The sequence below is a fragment of the Excalfactoria chinensis genome, chromosome 1 (genome assembly GCF_039878825.1).
Source record: "Excalfactoria chinensis isolate bCotChi1 chromosome 1, bCotChi1.hap2, whole genome shotgun sequence".
In the NCBI taxonomy this organism is placed as follows: domain Eukaryota; kingdom Metazoa; phylum Chordata; class Aves; order Galliformes; family Phasianidae; genus Excalfactoria; species Excalfactoria chinensis.
The window spans coordinates 182,218,184-182,236,458 of NC_092825.1; the positions used below are offsets into that span (position 1 = coordinate 182,218,184).

At 46.7% G+C, this 18,275-nt stretch overlaps 1 protein-coding gene across 1 annotated transcript in view; it reads left to right on the forward strand.

The window, feature by feature from the left end:
- C2CD3 (C2 domain containing 3 centriole elongation regulator) overlaps positions 1-18,275 on the forward strand; it is a 45,570-nt gene that overhangs the window by 26,607 nt on the left and 688 nt on the right. Inside the window, exons 24-32 of the mRNA XM_072327014.1 lie at positions 267-584; positions 4,699-4,837; positions 5,367-5,431; positions 6,522-6,727; positions 7,841-7,932; positions 8,970-9,146; positions 10,033-10,250; positions 11,407-12,445; positions 13,311-13,404. Coding sequence (XP_072183115.1) covers positions 267-584; positions 4,699-4,837; positions 5,367-5,431; positions 6,522-6,727; positions 7,841-7,932; positions 8,970-9,146; positions 10,033-10,250; positions 11,407-12,445; positions 13,311-13,404 — 2,348 coding nt within the window. The remainder of the gene's footprint in view (positions 1-266; positions 585-4,698; positions 4,838-5,366; positions 5,432-6,521; positions 6,728-7,840; positions 7,933-8,969; positions 9,147-10,032; positions 10,251-11,406; positions 12,446-13,310; positions 13,405-18,275) is intronic.

The window sequence follows — 18,275 nt, forward strand, 5'->3', positions numbered from 1 at the left end:
GGAAGAGAAGATGATGGACACTTCTGCTCTGTTTGGTTACTGAGGCTTCTATCCTCGCTGTGGTGTTAGCTCAGCCACCAGCACACAGGCAGATTTGTGGGCAGGTCACCGAGTGATACCTTGCATAGAAGTAACACTGAAAGTCTAAATTCAGTCTGCTAATCTGATGTGAGATCTTACAGTAATGAGCTGGACCAGCTTATCCCAAGGTCATCCTAGGTTGTGTGCTGCTGTGTTTCTTTAGCTGATAGTGAATTCTCTTACAGGAGTGTACCCGCTGTTCAGATGCAATGCTGCAGATCTCACAGGGGCTGCTGTACGTGTTCACATTGCCCTTTCCTCTACTTCTGCTATCCCGACCCTCACACCTCACTGCACGGAGGAGCACAGCAACAGTGAAGATGAAAGCACAGAGAGAGCACCTGACCCGAGCCAGCAGGTCTCTGAAAATCAGGATCAGAACCTGGATGTCAGAAGCTCAGAAATCACCAATGGGAAACCACAAGAAGACGACGTGGTGTTTCTGGAAAGCACCATTGCTGTCAGCATCCTTGTGGAAAGAGCAATGCATCTCAGTTTAAAAGGTAAAACCCCAACGAGGTCATTTTTTTGTTTTGATTCTTGTTTTCCTGTGTGTTTGTTTTGTTTGTTTCCTGGGGTCTGATCGTAACAGCTTCTGTGAGGAGCAATTTACAGACAGAAAAACATCTTTTTCTCAGACTTATTCCAACACAGTGAATGAATGCAATTGGGCTTTGAACCTTGGCTTGCAGTGTTGTAGCCCTGAGACCGTGGCATCAAAGTGTAAGTAGAGGGGGAGCAGGAATTTCAGCTATTCATCCTTTCTCTATTAATAACAGCCTAAATGTAAATAATGTTCGCAGTTCCAGATGACAGCTGAATTCTGAAGTTAAGCTTTATCTGAATAACATAACCCCGAGGTACTCATATCTCAAAGACTCCTTTGAATTTGCATTTTTAGCGTGTAATCAATTTGTAAAGCTGGCTTACTTGTGCTATCTGCAGGCTGCCAGGCACAGCAGTGAGGAAGGGCAGTGTAAGGGCAGAGCAGGCTGCACTCACCAAGGCTTGACTCTCTATTTTCCACTCTGTAGAGTGGGAATTACAGTTAGGTGACTAATCCCTGTGCTGAGGGTCACCAAAGAATTGACCTTCGCTCTCAAGTTTATTCAAAGCATATTAAGATTATCCTTCCTAGCAGGTGATGGTTGGCTCTTGATGTGCAGGAATGTGACACAGTGAGTTAGCAGTTTTTGGAGCCTTCTTTCTGCCTGGAGGTGAAGTCTGTAATGAATCTTTGCTTGTTAAAGATGAGTTGGATATTTGAAAGCACTTCAAGAGCTCCGCTCTTTGCCCCAGGCACCTTTAGTGCCGCGTGATTGATCACTTTGTGTCTGCTCAGCACTTGGAGTGATCAGATCTCCTTTGGGGCCCTTACAAATAAAGATACTGTTACCAAATAGGAGTGTGAATGAGGGACTGACACCAGGTGAGTTCACTGGATGTGTCTGTTAAAATCACCCAGTTTCTAGTCTGGGTGATGCCCCAGAAAAGAGCATTCAGCATTTTGTGGCATGACACAACACAACTTAAAAGTCAAACAGAAGATGTGATTGAAATGTAAGTCATTCAGATACATCCTGAGCCCCCCAGGTGGGGGGGTTTTAAACCATTTATCCCTGCACCGTTGGAATTCATCGTCTTTGGAAACCTGATGCAACATTATTTGCTGCTGCAAAGCTTTTGGAGAGATAAGGAGGTGTCTTGTGATGGTGTGCGCTATTGGGCCATTTCCATCTTCAAACAAATAATCTTTTCTGGGTATTTTTAGAGGGAACAAACCGAGAGACAACAGGCTGAAACGGTGCCTGTGTGAAAGCTGGTTTCTAATAAGAATTTGCATTCTTTGTGATAAAAACATTCATTACTGTATTGCGGATAAAAAGGCTGAAAACATTTCCAGTCCTGATATTTTCCTGTGGTTGTTTTGGCCTTTTGCTTTTTCACCTTCCAGAAAACATGAAAGAAAGAAGCATTTTAAACTTCATAATGTTAGGAAGGACCATAATCACTTTGACTACGAAGTAGATTGATGCTTTGGTCTGCCTTTACACACGGGAGGCCAGGAGTGTCTGGGCAGATCTTGCTTATTTCTCTTAGCTGTCCTCATGTCACCCACATCTGTGTTTGAGCTGCCATCTCTGTAGACTTGCCAAACTGAGGACAGTTTTGTAGGGCACGTTTCAACTCAAGTCGTTGCTTATTGTAAATTAAAAATTCTCTTGTTCTCAAGTAAATCTTCATGGTTAAGGGCTCAAATGGTAACTGTAAACTACAGCAAATAATCACAGACTTATAGAATGGTTTGGGTTGGAAGGGACCTCAAGGATCATGAAGCTCCAACCCCCCCTACCATGGTGGGGCCACCAACCTCCACATTGAATACCAGCCCAGGCTGCCCAGGGCCCCATCCAAGCTGGCCTTCAACACCTCCAGGGATGGACGGGGCACCCACAGCCTCTCTGGGCAGCTGTTCCAGCACCTCACCACTCTCTGTAAACAGCTTCCCCCTGACATCCAACCTCCATCTGCCCTCGCTCAACTCCAAACCATTTCCCTTGTCCTGCTCTTATCCCCCCTTTCACAGAGCTGACTCCCCTCCTGTCTGTAGGCTCCCTTTAGTTCCTGGCAGGCTGCAATGAGCTCACCCTGCAGCCTTCTCTTCTCCATGCTGGACAAGCCCAGCTCCCTCAGCCTGTCTTTGTATGGGAGGTGCTGCAGCCCTCTGAGCATCTTTGTGGCCTCCTCTGCACCCTCTCCAACAGCTCCCTGTCTTTCTTATATTGAACGCCCCAGACCTGGATGCAGCACTACAGATGGGGCCTCACAAGGGCAGAGTAGAGAGGAATAATCCCTTCCCTGTCCCTGCTGGCCACCCCTCTGCTGATGGAGGCCAGGATCCCATTTGCTTTTAAGCTGCAGGAGCACACTGCTGGCTCATGGTCAGTTTTCCATCTGCCAGGACCCCCATGTCCTTCTCTGCAGGGCTGCTCTCATGGATTGCTCCTCCCAGTCTGTATAAATGCCTGGGATTCCTCTGGCTCAAGTGCAAAACTTTGCACTTTGCTGTGTTGAACCTCATTAAATTCACCCAGACCCACCTTTCTACTGAATGAGTAGCATTTGATCATATTTTTCTGGCAAATCAGACATCAAGGGGAAAAGTTTTTAGTTAAGACAGATTTGTTCTCCTCAGCTTTGGTCATTCTGGTGGTCTTAGAGCTAAAACCCAAAGTCTTGCTATGTCCTTAGAGGTGAGGAATGCATCTGTAACAACTGAGCGTGTTTGGTTGCAAAGTGTGACCTTAGTTCCCCTTGGCAACATCCCTTTCTCCTCGCAGATCTTGCCAGCTGCACCTTCACTATGTGAACAACTCCATTAGTAAAATGCACCTGCAGCTTTATGAGTGGTGCACTGAAGCAAATAAATCTCCCTAATGCAACCATATCTGAGAGGATCCAAGCCTGGAGGAAGGGTCACATGCAGTGGTAGGAATCCTCTCTTTCATTCTCTGCTTCCTAAGCACCTTTGCACTTCATCGTCACTGTTCTTTTCTTAAGATATAACGTAGTGCAGGTAATTGCATAATTCCTTCATCTTTCATAATATCCAGCTTATCTGCATCTAATCCACAATATCCAGCAGCATCTGAGGAACGTTCAGCTCCATCTCTTAATTCATCCTTGCATTTCTCTGCTTATAAATGATCTAAGTGCAAGCATATCCGTTCAATCAGACTAATTGGTTAATTATCTGTATCCTCACAAGCCTTTTCCTGGCTTAATTCAGGATGCATGAAGACAACAGTGGTTATATTTCCAGCCCTGATGTGCTCTCACATGAGGAGACTCATGAAGCTCCCAGAGGTGCATTGCAGATTGAATGCCATCCCATGGTTTAGGAATCACGAAGGTCTAGGTGGTGCATGGATTAATAGCAGTATTTTCTGATGCTGCCTCGTACAATGTCAGCCATGTGTCTTCATGCTCTCTATCCTTGCTCAAAGCACATTGCATGGCCATGCACAACTCCCTGCCATCCTCATGCAGGCACGTGGAGTTGTGCAGCTGCCTGCTGAGCCGGACAGATCTGGTGGGTTGAACCATGCTGGAAGTGAACTGATTATTCAGATACACGAGTTTGGAAACGATCAGCATGTAGCTCTTCTGAATCACCATCCAAGGAAAGCCATACATCAGCATTCCGTGCACGGCTCCTCTTGTGGCAGAAACCCCGCAGTTAATTACATTCATACTTAATTAACTGAGCGTGCTCTCAACAAGCCAACTGTAAAGTCATGCTGACTTTTATAACTCAGAAGTATTTTCTGTTTGCAACTAGGATTGCCAGACTCTGTGATTCCAGCCTGGAAGATAGATGAAGTACAGGAATAGGGTCCCAGGGACTTGGGTTTGGTTCTGGCTTTATCTCTGACTTTTTGGACTATGAATATGAAGTATTCTCAGCTCCGCCCGTGGAAAGGAATATTTCCTAGATGGTGGATTTCTTCATTAATTACCTGCTTTTAATTGCTGATGTGCCTTTAAATTAAAAAAAAAAAAATGAATGAATAATTTCTTTTCTACCCATTTCTGTTTTTAACTGTATAATTATAGGGAGTCCTCTGACAGAACGGGAAGTAGCAGCACCCAGTAGCTGTGTGTCATTTGCTGTTGCTGGTGCGGATGCTCCAATAACCACTCCAGTAATAGAAAACACCGAGTCACCTGTCTGGGACTTCCAGCAACAAGCAAGGTGGGTGACATGGGCTCACACAGCCACACTTGCAAAGCCTTTGGGTGTGACAGCTGGGTGTGAAGTTCTGCTCGTGGGCCTGTGCTGCTTTATTTCCTGCTCCGTGGTTTTATAAGCTTAGACTCCTTTTCATTCAGCTTTTGATCCAGCAAGCTCTAAAAGGCGTTTTGTCCATCTCTGACAAGCAGCCTTGTTGAACTTCTCCCAGCTAGAAACACTTCTTTCCATGTTGTACAACTGCCACACGCTTATTTTGGGTGGGAAGTTGTTTGAGGAGGCTTGATCTTAAAGCTAACTTGAGGAAAGGCATTTGAGCTGCACTAAACCATGGCTGCACTGTGTTTCAGCTTTAGACCTTGGGTGAGTCAGTCTGTCTCCATTCAGCTGCAGTTTCCCCATGTAGAGGAAGGGGCTGCTAACAGCTAAAGTCTCTTGGGAAGATTTGTTAATGCTTGATCTTCAGAGACGTTTTACTGTGCCTACTCTTTTTCCTGCAGCACGTAATAAATGATGATTTTATTTTTCACAGATTACCCAAAGAACTTCTGCTGGATCCGCAGCAAACCTTGGTCTTCAAAGTGTGGCATAAAGCAGGTAAAGCTTGTAGGGCAGTGTTGAGAAGAACGGTTCTCTGCATCCCTTTCCTTGGGTGACTTCAAGTAACTTGGAGAATGGAATTGTAAAGATCCTGTTGGCTATGGGCTGGAAGAATGCAATAGATGACACAGTGATTTCCTGTCCCCCAGCATCTTTCTTTTCCCTGTTTATCACCTGGCAAGCTTTGCCTTGTTTGTATTTCCCTATTTTAATTTGACAGTATTTTAGAGGTTGGATTTTTCTACTGAAGGCACATTCAGATACTTCTGCAGTGTCATGGGGATGTATTTAGCGTTGGGGCAGCCCCACTTCAATTGTGGGGATGTGATCTTTAAAATACCATTTTTTTTCCCCCTTTCTCTTTATATTTTAAAGTTCAGCTGGCAGAATTTTTGCTTCCAAAGTAAACATCCTGTGTAACTCAGCCTTTCTCTGCACAGTGCAGAACACCACGTGTGCACAGCCGTTCTCCTACCACCCCTCTTTCCAGCTCTGCCCTCTCATTGTTTCTTCAGGGATGTTTTTAGGTGATTGGAATCACAGAACTGTAGGGGTTGGAGGGGACCTCTAGAAGTGATAATGTCCAACCTCTCTGCAAAGCTGGCATCTTACAGCACCCTCTTCTTGGTTGATTGTTCTGTGCTTCGGAGAAATTTGCAAGACAGAAAAGACAAAATGTTGTACGAGAATGAAACTGTGTAATGACAAATGGTGTTTTTGGAGCTGTTGGAGAGGGTCCAGAGGAGGCCACAAAGATGCTCAAAGGGCTGCAGCACCTCCCCTACAAAGACAGGTTGAGGGAGCTGGGCTTCATACGGTTTCTCCTTCTAAGTCAGATACCACAAGTGTCTTGGTTTGAAGGCTGGTAAAGCTCCAAATCTAAGCTCCTGTTTCACTTTCTTAAACCCCATTCTTTGTCACCACTTTTTTTCAACCCTTTTTTCCTTTTTAGTTTAATGAGAAATCTTTCCTTGTCAATCCTCAATGCGTTTCAAGGGCTGTGTAACCGACTGCCTTTTGGCATCCCTCAAATGTTACCATCTCGAGCAGCTGAAGTTAACATGTGCTCTATATTCTTCTTCCTCAGAAACAGAACGGGTGATAGGATTTGCATCAGTGGACCTTTCTCCTCTTCTCTCTGGCTTCCAGCTGGTGTGCGGGTGGTACAACATCACCGACTTCAGTGGGCAGTGCCGAGGTCAGATCAAAGTAGCAGTCTCTCCCCTTCAGAGCATAAATAACCTCAAAGAAGAAAGGCAGTCGAGGATCCGCACCCAGACTCCAAGCTCTGCGGTACGTTCTTTGCTTACTTATCCTGTGCACTGTCTGATTAGCTCAGCACTGACTCTGTGGGATTTTGAAGTAATGAGCAAACATAGCAACCTTCCTTACTACAGCGCATCAGTACTGGGTTAGGATATATATGTGTACTGGGGTCACTTTACCCTCCTTTCCACCAGTTCACTCTTCAGTGGGGTGAGGAGGGATCCAGCAGTCCTTCTCCTGTTACACATAATATGTGCTGTTGCTGAAAGCAAATAGGCAGAATTTTCCTTTCTTGTCTTTTCAGGATGAGGGGAAATGGCCTCAAGTTGCGCCAGGGCAAGTTTAGGTTGGATATTAGAAAGAACTTCTTTACAGAAAGGGTGGTTAGGGACTGGAATGGGATACACGTGGTTAGGGACTGGAATGGGATACACATGGTTAGGGACTGGAATAGGATACACATGGTTAGGGACTGGAATGGGATACACATGGTTAGGGACTGGAATGGGATACACATGGTTAGGGACTGGAATGGGATACACATGGTTAGGTACTGGAAGGGGCTCCCCAAGGAGGTGGTTGAATCGCCATCCCTGGATGTGTTTAAGAGCCGTTTGGATGTGGTGCTCAGGGATATGATTTAGCAGAGGGTTGTTGTTGTGGTGTTTCGTGGTTGTTTTTTAAGAGATAGGCTACTGGTTGGGCTGCGGTTGGACTTGATGATCTTCAAGGTCTTTTCCAACCTGAGTAATTCTATGATTCTATGATTCAACACGATGGTTTTTTATTATTATTTTATCTGATACTGCTTCCGGCGTGACTTTTTTTCTTGTTATTTGCCTCCTTTCCCTTGTTTGGGTGACTGTTCTATACAACAAAGCTGGAACTGGAAAATGTAAATCAGAAATTGTGGTTACAAAACAGGGTAGACTGGCAATCAGGCTTCCTACATACTGATAGCTGAATCTGCCTTTTAACAGATGTCTCTGAAATAAGCATGGTTGAACATCACTTTGGTTCAGCGCTGGAAAATCCTTTGAAAGTTTATATTTAAAATACGTCTGTTTGCTCAGCAAGATACTACCGCAATTTCTGTTTTCTCACTGAAGAAGACTCATGTGAGATGTTTCTTTCTTCTAGATGAAGGCCATCTTTCCAGCACTTCCCAGTAATGTTCCAAGCTTTTCCAAGCCTGTGTTGCCAAAGGAAACTGGAAGTTCTTCTCAAGAACCGTAAGTCAGCTGGCTGTGAGTCATTCTGATCCCCTGTACTGATCATTGGTGAGGCCTCACCTCGAGTACTGTGTCCAGTTTTGGGCACCTCAGCACAAGAAGGACATGGAGGTACTGGAGCAGGTCCAGAGAAGGGCAATGAGGCTCGTGAAGGGCTTGGAGAATCAGCCCTACGAGGAGAGACTAAGGAAGCTGGGGCTGTTTAGTCTGAGGAAGAGGAGGCTGAGGGGAGACCTTATTGCTGTCTGCCAGTACCTGAAAGGTTCTTACAGTGAGAGTGGGGCAGGTCTATTCTCACTAGAGACAAGTGACAGGACGAGGGGAAATGGCCTCAAGTTGCGCCAGGGCAAGTTCAGGTTGGATATTAGGAAGAACTTCTTTACAGAAAGGGTGGTTAGGTACTGGAATGGGATACACATGGTTAGGGACTGGAATGGGATACACATGGTTAGGGACTGGAATGGGCTCCCCAAGGAGGTGGTTGAATCTCCATCCCTGATGTGTTTAAGAGCCGTTTGGATGTGATGCTCAGGGATATGATTTAGCAGAGGGTTGTTGTGGTGTTGTTTCGTGGTTGTTTTTTAAGAGGTGGGGTACTGGTTGGGCTGCGGTTGGACTTGATGATCTTCAAGGTCTTTTCCAACCTGAGTAATTCTATGATTCTATGATTCTATGATCACTTCCAGGATGCAGAACTATGCATATCTGATAACACAAAGCCCTGTCAAAGGTCTTTCCCTGGGATGGAAAGATGATACTGATTTCCCTTTACCAGTGAGAGGGCAGCAACCTGGGGCCAGGTACATTCCTACAAAACCCAGGTTTTCTTCTCACTGATGTTTCATTTGCAAGCTGCTACTTTAGAACTTAGATTAGATTGTTACTAAAACTGGCAGTTGTTTCTTCCAGTTCTTTATAAGAATAAGAGTTCTTTGCAATACTAACTTAGAACTGAGTGTTACTTGCATATCCCCTTCATTTTGCCACGTCTCTTGTCCAAGCAGAGATTTCAGACTGCTTTCTATGTTTAAATGTAGGCCTGTTCGTAGCAGAACCAGTCCCTCTAAGGCACACACACCTCGTCATGAGGAGCACATGCAGAACGTGCGCAGGTTTCACGAGTCCTTGCAGCAAGCAGAAGGAAATGCACAACGGGCAGCCAGGATGGATTCGCTGTCCCTGTCATCACGTGCTTCTCTTCTGACTGCTCTCAGGTAAGGCAAAGCCGTAGATTTACAAAGCACAGCTTGAAACTTCAGAATTCCTGCACTGAATTTGAAAGAAAATGAAAAAATACAGGGACTGGTAAGAAAGTATCAGTGTAATTTACAGGAGGATGTTCTTTCACAGCAGGGTGCCTCTCTCCTTATTGGAAGCATTCATTTTTCTGCTGTCTAGATTCTGGACTTACAGATCAGGTCTACATTTTTGGAGAAGAATGTTTATTGTCTGCAGGAATGTCGGACTGAAAGAAACTTTCTCAGTTGTTCCATCACTTCTCCTGCCATTACAATCAATACATCTTAAAATACTCAGATCTTAATCAAGCTCAGTCTTCAAGTCAAGTAATACCCTTTCCTTTAAGACCTTTGCTGGAAGGTCATTGCAAATTCAACTTTGAATGAGTATGGTTAGGTTAGAGATGAGGAGAAAGTTTTTCCCCCAGAGGGTGGTGACGCACTGGAACAGGTTGCCCAAGGAGGCTGTGGATGCCCCATCCCTGCAGGCATTCAAGGCCAGGCTGGATGTGGCTCTGGGCAGCCTGGGCTGCTGGTTGGCAGCCCTGCATATGGCAGCAGGGTTGGAACTGGATGATCATTATAGTCCTTTTCAACCCAGGCCATTCTATGATTCTATGTTTAAAACTTGCTGCTTCTTTTTTTTGTTATAGTTCCCCATCTGAATTTGGTCTTGAGTAAACATCATCCTTTCCCATAGGTAGAGCAGCTTCAATGCTTACATATTGATATGTTTTACGGCACAAACCCTTAATATTGTGTTTGTGTATTTTCACGCTGTTGTCTAGAAGGATGATAGAATCATTCCGCCATCGTTTCTTGTTCTTTTTGTTCCTTACCTTTTTTCCACAACTGCTTACAGAAAAAACTTGAGTGAGCTGGATGAGGTTCAAAGATACTTCAGCCAGAAGCTGACCAGGTCTCTTCCTGACTTCAGTGATGGTAACAGATCCCAGCCAAGTCACGGAGAGCAGGAGAGTGATCATCAAGGCTTAAGGAACAGAGAAGTAGATCCCAACCGATGCCATCTTTTGAGAAAATCAAGTCAGCTGGTGTCCCAGGTCAGCAGCCTCATCAGTGGTAAGTTGTGGGTTAGTCTGGGGTTTTTGGTCAGGAGCTGCCTTGAAGCATCTTCAGATTCCTCAAGTGATGGAGACCAATTGCTGCTGTTGGTGGTCAACATACGTTGATCCGCTGAGAGAAAGCTTCAGAGAGATTTTCAAACTCCTGCCAAGAATTATAGCATTGAGTTGCAATATTCAAAAGGCAGATGAGATGGGAGTTAAGGCCTAAATTCCACTTCAATTTCAATGTCCAATAGAAAAAAGGGCTTAATTTTGTTTTAGCTCAACTGTTCAAACCACTGTGATTTTCTCACAGCTCTTGGAATAGCAAAATGACTAGGAACTGAAATGCTGTGCAGAGGAGGATTCTGAGGAGTACTGCCAGCTGGGCGGTTATTCTGGGCTGCTCCTGCCTGCAGGGAAACAACACTTCCAAGAGATGGAGCTGGAGTGGTGACGCACTGAACAGGTTGCCCAAGGAGGCTGTGGATGCCCCATCCCTGCAGGCATTCAAGGCCAGGCTGGATGTGGCTCTGGGCAGCCTGGGCTGCTGGTTGGTGACCCTGCACATAGCAGGGGGTTGGAGCTGGATGATCATTATAGTCCTTTCCAACCCAGGCCATTCTGTGATTCTATGATTTCATAAGTGTTGATAAGCTGAACCGAAAGCCAGAGAATAGCAGTGGAATATCAGTACAACTGTGTCTACTGAGCCACTAAACAAAGCTAGGGAAGCTAGAAGAAAAGCTGGTAGGATTATTATTACATTTCCCATCAGTGTTATTCCTCACTCCTTCCCCTGCAATCTGAGTAGCACAAACTGCTTTTAGTTGTTGCAAGCAATAGATATTGTTTCCATTTGCTGTAGGTGACATTCCACAAACTATTCTTTATATCAGAGTATCTTCTCTGCCCAGTTTTTTCTTTATATATATATAAATTTCAGGAGGTGTTTCTAGCCCTGTCCTCCTGATCGTTTCCTTTCTTCCTTTAGCATTTCTGTCCTTCTCCTGCCCTTGTAAGTGGCAGAACGTGGTCACATCAGCAGCTTTTGACAAAATTGCTGTGTTTGACTCCTAACCATTATTGCATATGTGATTTTCTGCTAGAAGCCCAGGTAAAAGATGAACCATTTCTCTCTGCATTTTCTGATGCCGTTTTCTATTAACTAGACTTGCAGACTATCACGAACAATACTAAAGACTCTTCTAACGTGAATCAAGACAGCAGCAGAAAGCTGGGTGCCCCTCATGTACCCAACCAGAAGGACAGAGATGACAGAGCCGATGTGTATCAAGGCCAACTGGGCTTGGACTCACGTGATGTCGGCAGTGATACCCAGCAGCCGTGCTCCTTTGAGAGATCAGTGCTTGGCAGACATGTGCTGCAGGAACTTCTCGACCAAGCTGTCCCTGAAGGAGAGCATCCAGCTGACTGCATCCAGGGAGATGGAGGAGCTTTTGCCCATCAGCCACACAGTGAAGAAGAGTACGAAGAAGACATTATAGAACCACGAACTCTTAATGAAATAACAACGCTGACGGACAGAACCAGTCCCTGGTCCAGTGTGCTCTCAGTAGAGCTGGGGGCTGACCAGCAGCCTGCAGATATGGAGCCTGAAGGCCAGCACTTGGTGGACACAGACTGTTTGAGGAAAGGGAGCAGCCGACGGAGCAGCACGTTGTCCAGCACACCACGAGGTGACAACAGAAGCTTGCTCACCTCTCTTAGCCCATGTATTAGCCCTCACACATTGCAGAGCAGTCCTTGGACAGGGGCTGAAGGCTTTAAGAGCTTGAGTAACGGCACAGAAACAGCTGACAAGGAGCTGGTTCAGCCTACTTGTTTATCAGAACTGCATCAGACAGTCAGCAGCCTGGTAGAAAATGGAAGTTACAGCTGGGACAGAACACTTAACACTAAGCAAGTAGAGCAGCAGCACACAGAGTTTCACACGGCCTCCAAGGAGCTACTGGAATTTCCAGGAGGCATTAGTCTGACTGCTCCAAAAGCCACAGCGAGAGAGGAGGAAAGCGGTGAAGTTTTAAATGAAGATCATGAAGTTGAGGAAAAAAGTGGTTCTGATGAGGTCTGTGGCAAGAGTGGAGCTGCCCAAGCAGGCTTGGAAAGGCACAGTGGCAGCTTGTCTGATGGCAGCAACAAAGACCCACTGGAAGAGTCAGGAAAGTCTGAGAAACCCAAAATGGTTTTGTATCCTTCTCTTTCCTTAAGCAGACATTGCATTCAAGGAGGTTCTTATCTTTTGGTTAGAGTTCAACAAAATGTTGTACGAGAATGAAGCTGTATAATGACAAATGGTATTTTGTTGGAGCTCTTGGAGAGGGTGCAGAGGAGGCCACAAAGATGTTCAGAGGGGTGCAGCACCTCCCCTACAAAGACAGGCTGAGGGAGCTGGGCTTGTTTAGCATGGAGAAGAGAAGGCTGCAGGGTGACCTCATTGTGGGCATCCAGTACTTGAAGGGAGCGTATAAACAGGAGGGGGAACGGCTGTTTGTGAGGGTGGGCAGTGATAGGACAAGGGGGAATGATTTTAAAGTGAGACAGGGGAGGCTTAGGTTGGATCTTAGGAGGAAGTTTTTCATGCAGAGGGTGGTGACGCACTGGAACAGGTTGCCCAAGGAGGCTGTGGATGCCCCATCCCTGCAGGCATTCAAGGCCAGGCTGGATGTGGCTCTGGGCAGCCTGGGCTGCTGGTTGGTGACCCTGCACACAGCAGGGGGTTGGAGCTGGATGAGCACTGTGGGCCTTTGCAACCCAGGCTGCTCTTTGATTCTATGAATCACTCAGGCTTCAGAAATGAGAAGCTCACTGTGTGGATCTTTGCAGGAGGAAGTTCTCTACAAATACTTTAAAGCAAGTTTGTGACCTGTGCTTTGTGAGTCCAGGTGAGAGACCCAAGCATTCAAAGTGATACCATATTGCTGAAAATGGTTGAGTTTCACCACCTGGAATCAATTAGCCCCTGTTACAAGAGGCTCATTCCCAGTCCTCAGCTCCTGTGAAGCTTTGTGCCATTGCACACCACCAAAGGTTGTTTCTTAACAGCCCTGCTCAGATCTGATCCTGTTGTTGTTCCCAACTTCTTCCTCCCACCCCAGCAGATGGAAGCTTCCATGAGGATGCTCAGCAGTTCTTCTCACCCTCCCACAGTAAGTATAGGACATCCTTTCCTTTATTGTTCTGCTTGATGTAGTGCAGTTTTTAAATCACTGAGTAATGGCTTGGGTTGGAAGGAGCCTCAAAAGTCATCTAGCACTTCTTCCTTTCCTTCTTTGCCTGGCAGTGCTGAGGTTGTGACAGTTTCTACACCATGGTAAGTCTTTCTGACCCCTCTTCTCTCAGAGAGGATGGATGTCAGCATTGTGGCTGTGTTGTTAGTGACCCTTCTGCCTCTGTGTTGCAAGAGGTTACTTGGTTATTTTGAGGTCTAAGCGTGATTCTTTTGCAGTCGCAGCAGGGCTGTCGATGTGGATCTCAGTCCTGCACCAGCTGGGCTATTTATTTGCCTCCTGCAGAAAAGACAAAGTATTTATTTCTCTCACTGTGACCTGTGGAACAAACGCTGCGAGGAACGTTTGTATAATCACAAACAGCTTGTTTGATTAAACAGAACAAAATTAAGCAGGATCTAATAGCTCTGAAGGCGTGGAAGCTGCTTGTGGTTAATAAATATCTTTGCATCCCAGGTAAAATGCATGAATTTTTGCTGTTTTGCATTGTTAAGTCTTATGTAAAACAGATTAATGTTTTTAATGCCTTTTTCTAAAGCCCTTGTCTCTTGTTCCTGGTGGAAACACAGAGCTCTATCAGAGCTGTCATGGTCAGAACACACTTCCAACACCCCTAGATATGATCTGACTGATACCCAGCCTGCAGTGTGTCTCGGTGCTCACTGAGCACGCTTCCCATGCTACATCCAAATATCTCAGCTGAAATCCAAAGCAGAATCCCAGATGTGTTTCTCCTTTGGAGTTCACTGTGTTCCCTTCTGTCCATACCCACTTGTGCTGTATCTCGCTGCCATGCCCGCCTTCCAAGTTCTGCTTTCTCTGAAGGGTTTCTGCTTCTTCCTGGGAGCACTTTATCCTTCACTATGCTTCCAAATCACCCCCCAGGCCCGTGATTCAGCGCTGATTCTAATTATACTTGAATTCCTCCGTGCCCCGCTAAGCTGAGCGGCTACAAACACCACACCCTTGAAAGAGATTAATAACTGGGGAGAGTATTATCAAAGCCCTGTTTGGATATTGCTGACGTTGAACTTGTTGAATTCTGTGGTTAGCAACAGCCCATCTTTTGCAGTAGCACTTGGAAGCGTCTGTTGAGAGAGGACCCAGTCCGGTGTTGTGCAGCCACCACGAGAACAGGATGTTTTCTGCTCGTGTCAGTGGGACACCGCGGTGCAGGAAAACTGCTCTCTCATATTTATGTTGAGAGCACGAAGAACATCACTTTCTAAATCGGGGTTCGTTTGGTTTCCACGCAGCTCAGCAAACACCGCGCATGGCAGTGGGGCTGAAATGTGAGCTGCTCCCATCTGCAGGTCAGCAATGCCCTGCCCCACTCACATGGCAGTTGGCAAAGCTCGGTGTGATCCTGACACCTCCTGCTGCCTGGCTCCCTGCTTTCCCTCTCTTTTACACATCATGAAGGAGTAGCGCTGAGGAGGCAAAGCGGGACGATGTGCCAAAAGAGAAGGCAGTGTTTTGAGACAGAAAAGGGTTTTCTTGTGGATCTGCAGCAGCTCATGGACCTGAGTTCTGCAGATGCGAGTGCTTCTAGACCATTTTTTCTCCACATCTCAACCCCTGGTTCCTGAGGTCTTTGCTCACTGTGGTCTACCGGTACTTGAAGGGAGCGTACAAACAGGAGGGGGAGCAGCTGTTTGTGAGGGTGGGCAGTGATAAGACAAGGGGAGGTTTAGGTTGGATGCTGGTTGGTGACCTTGCATATAGCAGGGAGTTGGAGCTGGATGAGCACTATGGGTCTTTGCAACCCAGTCCGTTCTATCATTCTATGATTCCCAGCTTCCCTGCCCCACACTTGTCACTGCTGTCTGCCTGCTCCAGCATCTGGCGCTCCCCTCCTGCCCCTTCTCAAGTTCAGCAGCTCTGCACTTGTCCTCTCAGCCCTTCTCCTGATATAACCTGGGGAAAATTACCCACAGCTCTGGTTCAATTTAGCAGCATCCCACACTGTATCACAGCTACCATAAAGCTACAACTCTTTTATCGTAGCCATGGTGTAGGTGGACCACATTTCTGACCTCACTTCTCCTCCCTCTTTGCCTTTACTGCATTCGTGTACTCAGTTCTATTTTATTTACCACTGCTGAGAATCCAGGGCAGAAGTTTAGTCCCTCTGGACATTGTCATTCTCAGAGCGTCTCAGTCTGCTTGTGGGAAGTTGTTTGGGGGGGAAAAAGGGGGTATTTGGAAATCTGGAGAGTGTTATATCGTCATATATACATATATGTATTTTTTATCTCTTCTATGAATATTCCAAAAGGATCAGAAACGTGCATTGAAAAAAAACAGTATTCATCAGTAATATTTTAGTGTTATTTCACATCATGGATGTGTTTCGGTTGAAGTTAGAGAAAATACGTTTATGACATTAACTTAAGGCACATTAACTTAAGAGCTTTTAGCAGTTCTAAATGCAGACAGCAAAAGTGCTTGGTTGTCATGTTGCTTCTTTGTTCCCAACACCCTCAGTTGTGATGTTGGTTTGTGCTCTGTTCCCAACACCCTTCCTTGGTTGTTAGGTTGGTTCTTTCTTTGTTCCCAACATCCTCCCTTGGTTGTGATGCTGGTTCTTTGTTCCCAGCACCCTCCCTTGGTTGTGATGTTGGTTCTTTGTTCCCAACACCCTCCCTTGGTTGTGATGTTGGTTCTTTGTTCCCAACACCCTTCCTTGGTTGTGATGTTGGTTCTTTCTTTGTTCCCAACACCCTTCCTTGGTTGTGATGTTGGTTCTTTGTTCCCAACACCCTTCCTTGGTTGTGATGCTGGTTCTTTGTTCCCAACACCCTCCCTTGGTTGTGATGCTGGTTCTTTGTTCCCAGCACCCTCCCTTGGTTGTGATGTTGGTTCTTTGTCCCCAACATCCTTCCTTGGTTGTGATGTTGGTTCTTTGCTCCCAACACCCTCCCTTGGTTGTGATGTTGGTTCTTTGTTCCCAACACCCTCCCTTGGTTGTGATGTTGGTTCTTTGTTTCCAGCACCCTTCCTTAGTTGTTAGTTTGGTTCTCACTCTGTTCCCAACACTCTCCCTTGGTTGTGATGTTGGTTTATAATCTCTTCTCGACACCCTTCCTTGGTTGTAACATTGCTCTGTTCCCTTTCCAGGCGCAGCCATTAAAGCTCTTTTTACATACTCTGGTTACTCGGAGGACAGAGCTGAGGCTTTATCCAGTATAAACGTCCTCTTAGCCTGCTGAGCAGAAGCACCAATGCTTTCTATCCTTTTCCTGATCAGAAAAAGCAGAGCAGGTGGCTGCGTTGCTGCACCCACTTGGGGCCAGGCGCGCTGCCCGCTGTTTGACGCAAACCTTTTGCTGCCCAGAAACAGAAGCAGGTGTGAGGTCACCCCGTGGGAAGTCTGTAGCCTGTTAACACAGATCTGTTTGCTCTTTGTTAGCGCACACAACCAGACCTGCTGCACCACGGAACTGCAGTGCAATTTGCTCCCAGGTTACCAAAACTCTCTGACTTTGGAATGAGGAAACCCTCCCAACCCCTACAAAAATGCTCAGAAATCCATTTGCTTCACCCAAATCCCTGTCATGCAGCAACCAGAGAACCCTGGGCTGGTTTAAGTATCCCGCTGTGCCGTGGCCATCTCTATAAAAAGAAAGGTGAAGGGTGATCTGGACCGAACTCCTCTTCCTCTGGGCTTTTTGACGGGGTGCTGAGCATGAGATACTTGGCGCCAGTGACAGCATTGGCGTGGGGACAGAGAGAGAGAGAGCCAGGAGCATTGCCTGTGCTTGGGCATAGCAAGGAATGGTGTAAACACGCCTCAGACTCCGTGCTCTGGAAACTATGCAGAAGGTTAAAGTTGAGCCTGCGTGGAGCCGCAAAAAGGAGCATCTCTGAAGCGTGGCAGGAATGGCTCCCTGCGTGCTGCACCTGGAAGGAATGTGATTTCCCAGGGCTTGCAGCTCCGTCTCTGCAAGCTGGGAATGCTTTGTGGCCACGTCAGTTCACAGCTGTGCAATAGGAAGAGCGGAATAGAAAGAAGAGCTGCTGAGCCTCTTGTTAAGGTTGGAAATCCTTTCTTGGAAAGGTTCTTAAGGACACACACACTGCTGCAAACAGACACGGTGTGAAAAGGCAGGAGGGTTTTACTTGCTTCTGTCAGAACGAGCACAGTCTGTTTGGGAAGCACACCTTCTGTGTGGCAACTGGGAGCATACAGACCACCATCCACCATCAGGGACGTCATAACACAGGGAGCATAACAAAGGGAAGCAGCATCAGTGAACATCTTCGGGGGTGACACAGGCAGTGGGATGGAGGGCATCCTCAGTGCTCTGCAGGTGACACCGAGCTGAGTGGTGCACTCGAACAGCAGAGGGAAGGGATGCCATCCAGAGGAACCTGGGCAGGATGGAGAGGTGTTCCCAAGCCAACCTCATGCAGTTCAACGAAGCCAAGTGCAAAGTCCTGCACCTGCATTGGGGCAATCCCCAACAGATGGAGCTTGGGCAGAGAATGGCTGGAGAGCAGCCCTGAGGAGAGGGATCTGGGGCTGTCGATGGATGGGAGACTCACTGTGAGCCAGCAGTGTGCGCTGGCAGCCCAGAAGGCCAACGGTGTCCTGGGCTGCATCAAGAGAAGGGTGAGCAGCAGGGACAGGGAGGTGATTCTGCCCTCTGCTCTGCTCTTGTGAGAGCCCACCTGCAGCACTGCGTCCAGATCTGGGGCCCCCAACACGAGAAGGACGTGGAGCTGTTGGAGAGGGTCCATTGGAGGGCCCTGAAATGATCAGAGGGCTGCAGCACCTCCCCTATGGG